This window comes from Odontesthes bonariensis, chromosome 16 (assembly GCF_027942865.1).
Source record: "Odontesthes bonariensis isolate fOdoBon6 chromosome 16, fOdoBon6.hap1, whole genome shotgun sequence".
In the NCBI taxonomy this organism is placed as follows: Eukaryota; Metazoa; Chordata; class Actinopteri; order Atheriniformes; family Atherinopsidae; genus Odontesthes; species Odontesthes bonariensis.
This window is the reverse complement of record NC_134521.1, coordinates 8,290,284-8,302,749: the sequence shown is the minus strand read 5'-3', so window position 1 is coordinate 8,302,749 and position 12,466 is coordinate 8,290,284. Positions and strand designations below refer to the sequence as shown.

Genomic DNA, 12,466 nt, shown 5'->3' with positions numbered 1-12,466 from the left:
GCTTGTAGGAATACATGCCGTGTAAAACAATAAAAGCTACTCGAAATTAAGAAAAACTAAAAGGACTGCTTTAAGTTCACTGGGCAGAGAAATGCCATCATTCGTTTCACTGGACAAAAACTTCAGTGCGCCTCAGATGTAAGTGCGCGTCAATGTTGTCATTTACGGCAAAACGTTAGTCATTTGGTACGAATGCCTGTCAGTTACGGTTTCAAATAACCCATTTTATTTTGTTCGAATAATGAGATTTTTAATGGAAATATGTCTGTATTTAGAAATAAATGACCATCTATCCATTAAAACAGTAAACATGCAGAGATGTGGGTCAAAACTACATAGATGACGTGTACGTGTGGGTCCTTCGGACTTCCGGGTGTGGATAAACAGATCGCAAACGAAGTCGTCTCGCCTAAAAGATGTGAGTTTCACGTTATTTCGTGTGATTTTTTTTCCACGAATAAAGTTGGTATCCAATGACCAACATCTACCATTAACACCACTCTTTTCGTCCTCTTCATTAGGTCCAAAGTGACGTTTAAAATCACCCTGACGTCGGACCCCCGGCTCCCATACAAAGTGTGAGTGCACTGACAGCTCAGCATTCACAGCTTTAACGCTGCTGTCTGCAACAGTTCAGATCTCTGAAGCCATTTATTTACATTTAGTGACGCTGCTAATGCAAAATTCGGTATTTGAGGCTGTCTTACAAATACGTGTTGGCATATGTACCTTTTAAGCAACATGTGGCCCTGACTGTGATTCACTGATGCTGAACAAATCAGCTAACTGAACCAGTCAACTTCCGTTTTTTAGAGTTAATGGTAGTATTTTGTTGGTTCTATTTGGACCTGACAGCCTGCCATCTGCTGCCATTCATTACTGATAAAAAAAAATTCCACATAGTCCGTTAACTCATTTACTTACCAAGATGACAGCTGTTGAGTCTAGCAACCTGATCACATTCATACCAATGAGCTAAACAACCATGACTGAAGGCAGGTCAGATCTTTTGATCAGAAAACAGACTAATTGTCAGGTGGGTCTGGTGACAATAGGCACCAAGGTGGACTTTCATATCTCTGGCTCTCATTGTTTTGTGCAGAACAAAGACTCCAGTTGGCCCAGTGATCATTCTGCCTCCAGATGTGCTACTGTACTGTTTGTGTTGATTTAATATTTTTCCTGTCTTTACCCACACAAGCGCAGGCATGTTTAACACTTACTAAATGCTCTGCTTGGAACGCACATAGCTTTGTCAATCTGGTTGAAAACCACTAAAGCTGCAGCTATGGTTCCAGCCTTATTCTTAAGAATCTCTGGTGATGCAAACACTTCTGGACTAAGACCATCTTGTGAGCTGCAGGCTTCTGAGTCACCACATCACATTTGCGTGTCTTGCATAATTTGCTTGCACTCAACTGTCATTTGTAAAAAGTAGGACATCCTTTGCAAATCATTGGATTTTTATGTTCATGCACTTTAGACACATGTGCGGCGTAATCGCTGACAGAAAAAGGGTACCCAGTACCTGAGGCTGCCAAACCCCAAGATTTTTACCCACAGCTGGTATGAAGTTTTTTTTGCTTTTGCCTCCTATGTTTACTTTTACTCTAGCCAAACCACCCTCAATGAATTGGTCCAAAGCACATCACTCCTAAACCTTTTCTTCTTGCCTTTGTCTTCATTGGCAAAATGTAGTTTTTCCCTAACGTTCCTGTTTTTCAGCAGAGGCTTTTCCTTGGTCTGCCGTCCATCCATCCATGTCAGATATGTTCAATTTCTCTACTCTAAACCCGACAAACTTTGACACAAATTGCTGCACGTTACTTTGGTTTATTGGAGAATTGTTTTTTGCATCAAACACCCCATGGCTGAATTTTCTTGGGTGTGTTTTAAGATCTTTTCAAATCCCTTACCACGTTCTAAGGCATCCACAATGTTCTTTACAAAGCCTCGAAAGAGCTTGTCAAATCTTTTCTCAGTGATACCACACTTTTTAGCTACGGTTACCAAGGTGATGGAGTGAACACTACATGCTTAGCTGTCAGGGGTTTATGTCAGACAGGTTATAGCTCTCACTGCAGGAGGAGGCTCCAGTGCCTGCACCTTCTTAATGTTTTCATTCCATCAGAAAATAGAAACAATTTTAGTTAGATTTTCATCAGATATCATCAGAAAATTATGCTTGTAACAGCGTATTTTTTTCATGGATTCGAAAAGTCAGCACATGCAGTGCATGTTTCATGGCCACTCATCTTAGTCTTTTGTTTATTTAATCTCACTGATACCTTAAAAGAAGCCCCCCTGCTGCTGTACAATAGTGTTTTCTTCTATTCACTTTCCTTTATGTCACAAAGCTTGAGATCCCAGTCAAAGTTACATACACTGCAGACCATTTAAAGCTGCCCAACAACAATCGCTGCCATTAAAAACTGGGATTCAGCATTTTCCTTTGCGTGCTTCATTGATCTGTCAAAACGCAGACGGTGTTGACACAGTGATGAGATTCGCTCTGAAACACTCGACTTACGCCTTATTTTGTACCGTCAAAAAGATATCCTAGATAGATATTTGTAAAACACGGAGGCTATGCAGACTATTCCAACAGCTGGACCAGGAGTCTTTCAGCCATTGAGGCTGTTGGCAACAGAAAGACAATTATGATAATGAAGTATCCCATTGGCTGGCAGCGTTTTTACAATCACTAGTGACATTCAGAAACTGACCTGTCGCCGTTAAGGTATTAAGCTGGTCTTTTTAATTTAGCAAGTCTGTTTTTCCCTCAGACTGCTGCTTCAGTTGGTGCTTTTTCTCTCTTTCTGCATCTCTCAGCTGTACTGGCTGCCAATTGATTTTGCCCTCCACCACCACAGCTCTTTCTGCATTACCTTACTTGGCCAGTACATTTTTAGCCATAAGATTTTTTTTTCTTTTTTTTTCTTTTGTCTAATCTCACATCTCTGTTTTATGTGCCTGTTGGCTTGTATTTTGGTTGGCTCCTGGGTGGTCTCTGCTTTCCGCTGAAAACTGCCGCAGGATTCACTGGAGAAGCGTCCTACTGAAAGTGTGTAGCTATGCCATAAATGGTCAGGTATCCCGGTACTAATGTCACACTCAATATTCATTTTCATCTCCTCTCCATAAAAGTCAGAATGAATTTTCGAGCTCCTAAATAACACATCTGGGGCTGTTAACTGAATCACTGAGAGGAAAAACAATGTGCTTGGGGGGGGGGGGGACCCCAAATAGATAAAATAAATGAATGTAGGAAATAGATCCTGGATTTAATGTTTCTTTTTTTTAAAGGCTGTTCAATTTGTATGTTGCAGGTTAAGCGTCCCAGAAAGCACGCCCTTCACAGCAGTGTTGAAGTTCGCAGCTGAGGAGGTGAGTTTGCTGTTCTGTCGATTTCACCCATTTGATACGGAATTTAGAAAAATGGAAACCAAGCGAATCTACTCACTGCCGCTCCAGTTTTCTGTCTTCGAATGGGAAAGAACACAGAAAAGAGCATCTGTTGTGATCAACAAGAAAACTGTCACGATTGGACTGTTTATATGGAAAAGTTTACTTTTCCACATCAAACACTGACGTATCACACTCCCGAAAAAGTTTCAGCTTTTGTGATTTATAAGGTCAGATCCTCAAAGGAAAAGATGTCAAAGATAAAACCGTCTACACCGGTGCAGGATCCACTGTAAATGTGGAGACACTAAGATATATCGATGTGTACATGAAATGACCGGTCTGGGAAGTTGTCAGTGTAAACTATTAGGAAAAAGTAAAAAAAATAAAAATAAATATGTAGCAGATGATTGTATAAACCATCTGTTCATCATGAGTGAGCTTCAACCAATCAGATCAAGAGAAAAGCAAGCTAACTTTGCCCTCAGTGTGTTCTCCTTTCGGTTAAGAAATCTTTCCAGTTTTGACACAGCCGGTGCAACCAGCCATGCTCATCTCTTTAAGAGCCACTTCTTCTGATGGTCTTTACACTCAAAACCCTTTAAACTGCTCTTACACAACTGTGCTTCAGCCACAAACCCATAGCTTCGAGGCTCGCAAAATGATAAATGTATTGAAAAGCGAAACATTTTCTTCTGAAACGCTCTGGAGTGTGGTGCATTGAAGTGTATGAGGCTATTTGATTGATATGCCTGTATCAGGACAATGATATATCCCTAACGGTGTCACTATCGGCCGCAGCAGAGCGGCTCTACCACGTGTAACAACGTAATAGACAATCCCAGCCCAGGGGCCCTTTGGCCGATGCTGTCTCGCATCCAAAAGTCCCAGTTTTCAGGATGCTCCAACAGAAGATTGTTCCACTAAGCTTGACGATTTGGCAAATGCAGTGATAAAATGAAGCTTAGCGTGTGTCAGTGTTACAGACTATGGATCTTATTTTCTGCCAGAGCATATTCACATTTTAATCATCACAGCATAATATTGTCACTTGCCGCATGCTTTACACTCATCACCATCACCCGACGTTTTTTTTTATCTCCCTCGGCTCTGAATTCTATTTTCCTTAATTTCGTGTGTGTAAACACACAGCGGTGCAGTGACTGAAGGAATCCTGCCAGAGACTACAGCTGAGGTGCTGATGCGCTGCTTTTATGACGTGCTGGCGGGGTGTTAATTTGATTCCGTTAGAAACCGGAACATTATTTCACAGTGGAAGTCTTACTTTTCATGCAGCAGACTGAGCCCCCCCCCCCCCCCCCCGAGAAGGATTGGTGATGGGATGGAGGGAAATTGTTTAAGAGTAAACTGTTGTACGCAGCAGGAACGCTAACATGTTGTCATTTGCACTCGCAGATATCGCTCATACACTTAAAGTGTGACTAAACAATTGTAGCTTGTACTCGTCTTTTTGTGATTATTCCAACAGTGGCTGATTTGCAGTGTAGAAGGTCATTGAATAAGAAAAATCAAAAGAAAATTGTAAAAGTAATTTGCTGGTAATGATTGGTTTCACACTCAGTGACACGATCCTTTAAATGGATATTTTACATGATGTGGGGTTTTTAGCAGAATCAAACCAAAGCCCCGCCTGTTATTTCTGACCTGAACTGTGTGTCCGTGCGCCTTGCTTGTGGTACCTGCAGTAATGCGATGAGCATTACTTTGCCAGCCTTTTCTCCCTGGTGGCAGACTGCTCCCTCCATCACTCCTCTGCAAACCCCACCAGCCCACGTCCGCTTCTGTCAAACGCTGAAGTGGAACACGTACTGCGACCACGCTGAGTGATTTTCTTTCAGAAATTCAAGCATGGCTATCTCTCCCTCGGGGTTCTCTCTAAAGTAATTGCATGAGTGTGTGTGTGTGCAGGCCCCATTTTGTCCGTTTGACAAGTGCAAAAAAACCCAAAAACTGGACGGACAAAATGCTGAAAACACTCTTCGGCGCATTTTGTTTAGATTTTTTTCTGTCATTGTTCACCAACTTTGTGTCCGGAGACGCTTGCTTTCATTTTGCCACCGGCCAGGTTATTTGGACAGCAACGCGCCCCTGGATGTTGAGCCAAAGTCATTTACTGTTGCGGAAATTTCCAACATGTAGATTTCTGTTTGTGATTTCACTCGTGGGGGTTCTGAAAGTGATCATTTGAATTTCTTCCTTTTTTTTTGCAGTTCAAAGTGCCATCAGCAACCAGTGCAATAATAACAAATGGTGAGTCTGGATGGGAAAACATGTCTTCTGTCTGTTATTATCGTTGCTTTGTCTCAGTGCAAAGGTTAACGGCTATCTTGCTGTTCTTCTTCATGTGTTAACGGTTTCAACAGTTTTTCTTTACTTTTTAAGGCTTCACGAACAAGCGGGGAGGGCATGAAGGCACTTTAACAAAATCCGAGTTGTGATAGACTGAGTGAATTAATCAACACTTTGAGGTGATCCTGTTAATATTAGGCAGGTGAACTTAAATTGACTCCCAACACATCTGCTGCGCAGCGAGCCGTGTCAGCATGGCTGCTGCCGAGCGAGGCTTTTGATTACCCAAGGACATTTAATTATCATATTTATTTGTTTTATGTTAAACTCGATGAAGGCAAAGCAGTCGCCGGATAAATCAAAGTTTATTGTGGGTCAGCATTTTTTTTTTCTTTGTAATTATCGTTAAATTTCCGTGTTTTGTAAAATACAAAAAAGAGGAAAACGGACAACAAGATGCCGGCATTATTTATCAGCCCCACGGCCTCCCGGCTCTCGAGATAATCTGCGTCTCCGTCGTTCATTGAAAATTGATGCCCGTGCGATGAGTTCCGAAATGAGCCCCGCGGATGTTTTCACAGGTCGGCATGTCATATCGATCTGTGAAAATAAGCCCACAAATAATGACTTTCAGGTAACTGTGGGTTCAAATGTGCTGAACAGTCATGACATTTTGTAAATCCGTTTAAATCTGGCCTCTTTTTTTTCAGCTAAAAGGGTTAAATGTCAGAATGCCTCAGTTGCATAAATCTTTGGTTGAAAGTGAAAAATGGTTTTCATCGTATACATATGTCTTCCTTGCTTCTGTCCTTTAACTGTCAAGCGTACCCTGAGGACTCGAGGATGCACTCTTTTAAATCTCGCACGAGCAACATTTGAATTAGACAAGCAAATTTGTCTTACACTGACAAAGGTTTCGAGGGTGTTAAAGGAGTAAACCGCATTTTGTAGCTTAAACTTTAAGGCAGTCTGTATAATCCATCCTCATGAGTTTTACACAGGTCAACTCTTAAAAGCAGTTCTTGGAATGGTAAGCTCTAGTTCTGCCTCTATCTCATCTTAGGAGGCAGTGAGTCAGATATATGAATTATCCACATGACTCACGACAGACTTCATGCTCATAAACAAAGAGGAGTTGTTCAAAAAAAGTCCAAATTGTTAGATTCTGCAATTCAGAATTGATCCTAATATATTTCCCGTGTTATTACTTAAGAGGTGATTATTCAGATGATTATTTTAATTTATTATATTTCACTTGCAAAATTAAGTATATAAGGTTAAATTAAGTACAACTCAGGTAGTGTGAGCTCTGACTTGGATAGAAAAAAGAAAAATAAGTGCCAAGTCAGCAAATGTCTTGCCCTTACCTACCCGATGAACTGATTTTTAAAACGGCCTCAGAGTAAAACCATGAAAAGATTCATCTGGACTCATCCTGTTGCACAACACTTTATTGATCTAGGAGCCGCAGTCGTTGTAATCACCAGGGCAAATTTTGTGGGTGCTATAGAAAACGATTGTTAGCGTATCCGTTGTTTCCCAACAGTTAAATTGCACAGCGTCCCATAAAAACTGCTGATGCTCGTATGCGTTTTGTACTCGGAGTTAACTAGCAGACAAAATGGTTTCCTGAATATTTACAGGCAGTATAAATGAAGTGTTTTTGATATTCTAAGGGGAAAAAAAAAAAAAAAAAAAGGTAAAAAGGTTTGTTATGTTGTTGGTCCAGATAGAATAACCTGCTACTGAGACACTTGGAATATATCTTTACTGCTCACTTACACAACGATATCTACGGACATTACATTGTGTGCTTCTTTTTCTTTCATGATTGCGTTCCAGATGGAATAGGAATCAACCCTGCGCAGACTGCAGGTGAGCTGTTGTTTTCTGGCACTTGCCTTTGATGGTTTTCTTTTTTTAAACATTTTGATTGTTCTTATATCTCCAATAAAGTCACACAATGAGGTGCAACATGTGGTTATTCCTTCCATTAAAGTGCGTCGATGTGCTCGGAAGCCGAATAAACTTCTGGGCCTTCTTCATTTTGCCAACTGGTCGGTTAATTATTATCAGCATGAATGCAGAAGTTTGGCAGTGCATGTTTTACGATGTGCCTTTGCAGCCGGTTTAGAATTGATCTTTAAGTTCTTGTTAAAAAAACAATAAACAATTTTAATCAGCAGGGAAGCAACATGAAGACAAAAAAAGCTATTTTGTCAACGTTTGTATTTTAAAAAAGCAATAGATTGATGGATAGATAGATAGATATCCTGCAAAACAGCTACACACTGGCTGCTGTACAAGAAATGTTTGGCACTATTTTCTGTTATTAGCATAAAATAGTAATGCCGAAAGAGCATACTTTGTCGTATGTCTTTGAAATCAATTTCATATTTCAGAACCGACTCCACAGTGACCCCATTTTCAGCCTAAATGAGATGGGTCAAGAAGGAAAATGATGTGCAATCTGAGGCCAAGAGCCTTTTTCTGCAACTTTAAAGAAGGGGATTCAAATCTGCACAAAATGAGACAATGTGGTCTTTATGTGGCTTGCGCTACACCTCCATGAAGCTCCATAAAATTGTACAACTTAATCTTGTTGATTGAAATGACTAATGGCACTGAGAGACTGTTTTTTTTGTTTAGCTGAAGAATAATAATAAAGACAGAATATTCGGCGGCAAATGCTCAAATCTGGCACGATTTTGCAGTGGTACTCACTGACTTTGAGGCCATCTTCTTCACCAAAGATGATGCAAGACGGAATTAAAAAGCAAAGTTTTCACGCTGCCATACCACATTGATAGTGAGGTTGAATGTGGGAAGAAGGACTAATTTTATTCCTATATTTGAGCCCACATTATTAAAGAAAAAAAAAACTGAAATCTGTATCTGTAAATAAAATTCTCCAAAATTAGCCTCGCATCCTGCATTGATCACAGCTTAGCAGGCAACATCTCTGTAAGTGACAAGTTGCTGTCATAGAATTTGGTTGTCTGATTCGCGAAGAAAAAGAAAAAAGCCTTAAGGTGCAGTGTTTTATGTTCCGTTAAATTAAAGAGTCCCTTCTGACTGGAGGCGAAGTAGAGGTATCAGTTTGTTGAGGCAAAATTACACTTCGGCTCTCTCGTTATTGGCAAGTCCTGCTGAATCATAATGCCTTCGTGGAAGCCTCTTCGGTGTTTCCTCCACATTCATGTTTCTTTCTTATGCGAGTCGTCGGTCTCAACAAACACTGGTTAAAATTGACTTTGTGTGTTTTCTGCATGGAGAGTTATAAGATGATGCCTGCTTAGATTTGAGGCACAGTTTGGGTTTTTTTCTGCCCAGAAAGGATATGGTGGTGGGCATTCGCAGCAGCTTTTTTTATCAGCCTCACACTTGTGCCGTGTGCTGCCAAGAATAGCCTCAGTTCAGACACCTTTGTCAGATGAGCTTTTTTCACCCACTGCGGCCGCTCTACCTCTTCTTCTCACCATTGAGTGCACGGCTGAAACTGATCTGATGTGTTTCCAGCTTCTTTTTTTCACACATGTTATAATGAGGCTAATATCACGCTTTTCTGAAGCATAACTAAGGGTCACACATCCTTACAGTTCCAGCAATGAGTAATGCCGCACGTGTAACAACTCAGCATGATTGCTGGTTGGACCAGTAAATGAATGAATCAAGTTGCTACCTGCGGTCCTATAATTTTGATTTATTCAGCTTGAATGAGCAATTTGTTATGCAGTTGTTGTTTCTGTGTACAGGCAACTAAACCAGATAATTTTGTCATTAGAAAACTTTTTTTTTGTTTTCTAACTTTATGGGCAAATTCGTGGCTTTTGACTTAGAGATTGCATATTGTTTTATTGTTGGTTTTAAGGTTAGAATGAATCCAATCGATCGGCTGAGTTGACTTAAATAATCTCAGCTGGAGAGTCAATGTGCTCTCTGCAGCTTTAGTAGCCGTTAGAACTCCTTTTTAGAGCACATGGCTTGTAAAACTGCGATCTTTGTGTGACGCTCTGTCCTCTGTTGCAGGGAATGTGTTTCTCAAACACGGCTCAGAGCTTCGCATCATTCCCAGAGACAGAGTGGGAGGACAAGGAGACTGATTTATGCTGCTTTTCCCCGTCGACGGCATAATGACTCACCCAGCCGAATCATACAACACTGAAGACACCAGGAAACACCTCGGCGTGTGTCTTTATGTAATCTTTGGCCAACAACTGACAGTGACTCACATGAGAAAATGCATATTTAATTTTATCAGTAACGCACATACACACACACACAAATATGGGCCGTCCCTGTATATTGATTTTCATTCAAGTTCAAAAGTTTTCAGCAACATCAAGAGAGATACTCATAGACGAACAAACCGTGTGTCAACAGTCGCTATCGTATCTTTGTAAGTGTCGGTAAGCAGTCAGTGCAGCTTACAGTGCATGCCTATTTTCCTTGAGTTATGAATATGGCAGAATTTTTTTCTTTTTTAAGGAGCATTGTTGCTTTATAAGTGGCTGCTGATGCAGGGCATTTGTTTGTTCACATTAGTTCTTTTATATAAGACACCTGTCTCACAAGTATTTCCCTCACACAGGACAACTTGCATTATGAACCTGTACTGAACTTGTACTGAGGACCAGAATGTTCTTTAACAAGAGCCCCGTATCTTTAGATAAATGAAACCATTCAATTTCAAGTGTGCAGGCACGTGGCTCTTTGCTGCCCTCTGCCAGCTCACATTGTAACATCTTTTTTTTTTTTTTTTTCTCCTCCCAACGGCTCCACTTTGAATTTCAAGTTACGTATTGTTCATCCTCACACATTACATACAGAAAATCTTCACTGAGTACTTGGGATGTTTTGATATGCATTGCCAGCTTGATTATGAACAGATGAGCAGGTGTTGAGGAAACAAGGCAGGCTTCCACAAATCTTCAGTTAACATACAGAGGCCTCAGAATGTGTAACAATCTGGGTAATAAATATGAAGTGTTTGCAGTCATTTGTCCGGTGTCTTGTCTTTCTATCATTCTTAAAAAATCCTTGGACAGAACATTTCTATTTTATTTCTATCCCAATCAAAATTACTAATAGATATTCATTATTTTTCTAACTGATTGATCTGAAGAAGTGGATCATTATCACCTCCACATTAGTCATTATCATCAGAGAAGGTCTGAATCATTTGTCTAAGAATTGCTTCGCATTCGCCACCACAGAATAATAAAAACGTGCACACGTGGTAAAGAGAGGGAAAAAAAAGCGGACCGGAGGGAACAGTGGAGCGTGGATGTTGGAATACGCCAGCGAGAGCTCACAGTTGCTTCTCACGCTCTTAGGATGCTGATTCAGATGGGGAGGAGGAAGAGCAGAAGGCCTGACACAAATGGATTTTTTCTCATTTATTTTAATCAAAGTCACTGCAGGGCACATTGACGAGAAATTTCCTTCTGAAATGGCATAAGGCCAAAGAGTTCCTCAGTGCAGCAGATGCTGGTTATCGCAGGGCTGCTGTTGGTCAAAATGAACGGCGTAATTATTGCAGGGATTTGCAAAATAGTCTTTCATTACTCATGGTTTCTATGAGGTGATTGAAAACTGTGCCAGGTCGGTCCATATGGTAAAACATAAATATCAGTTGATAAATGCTTTCCTTCGGACATTCGGGTATTAGGACATTTCCGTTGTGGACTAAGAAAAATAGCCCTCTGTGGATCTTAAGAAGCTCTCGAGACTTTACAGTTTAAACAAAATGGATGTGACGAGTAAAAATGTGCTTCAAAGTGACAGAACAGACTGAGCTCTCTGTGCTGAGCCAGCTGCAGAATGCACTGCTGTACAGATAGATTTGGGTCCCATGGTGTCTTTTGGAACAGATCTTCCAGACAGATGTTAACATTAGCTGATGGTGTATTTCAGTTTCTTTTTTTCCCCTTTTTTTTCTGTGATACAGATGATCAATTAGTTTGTATTCAAAAAGGAACCACTCTTCCCTTTGTTGAACACTTTGAGCAGCTTGAGTCTAATTAGTCTTGACAGGTGCATGTAAGATTAAGATCAGATTTATTGTCATGCACATGCAGGGAAATACACAATATTTCTCCTCCGCATTTAACCCAGCCAGGTTGGCACTTGTTGAACACAAACATGCACATGGTCACACACTCATGGAGACAGATGCCATACACTGGAACGGTGGGCAGCCATTCACAGCGCCCGGGGAGCGGTGCCGTGCTCATGGGCACCTGTGCCGTGGCAAGGAGGCGGACTGCCCCCCCTCCAGCTGTCAGTTCACCAATCTTTTTGAGTGGCGAGAGTGGGTATCGGACCAACAACCACGTGGTTAACCACGGATCCACGGCTGCCAAAGTAAGCAAAGTAAGTAGCAAAGTGAGTAAGGAAGAGAAAAATGTGGTTGCCACAGTTACAGGCCATCCACTAATCGCTGTCATTGTAGGGATTTTTTACAAAAAAGAAAGTAAAACACACGAAAAGTCAACTCGATTGATTTGGTCTTCGACTGAGTGAGAGAAAAGGTTTGAAGTCCCCGACAGTGCTATTCGTCTCATGGTATGAATTTTGTAGACGAACAGGGAAAAAGGGAAAAGGACACAAACATGGGGATATAAGCAGTATTGACGGATCTCGGTGGCTGTGTGTGAAGCTGTGTGAATGAGGAAGAGATGGAGAATAAGCCCACTTTCTACGAAATGTCTCTTCCTGTGGACCCCTCTGTACTCTTTTCCTCAATCTT

General features: G+C 41.0%; 1 protein-coding gene across 1 annotated transcript; it reads left to right on the top strand.

Annotated features, from left to right (window-relative positions):
- Window positions 1-334: 334 nt before the first annotated feature.
- Window positions 335-10,714, top strand: ufm1 (ubiquitin-fold modifier 1). Its single transcript, XM_075487641.1, has 6 exons — window positions 335-418; window positions 522-578; window positions 3,330-3,387; window positions 5,637-5,676; window positions 7,558-7,590; window positions 9,745-10,714. Coding segments are annotated over exons 1-6 (264 nt in total). The 5' UTR covers window positions 335-416; the 3' UTR covers window positions 9,819-10,714.
- Window positions 10,715-12,466: the final 1,752 nt, after the last annotated feature.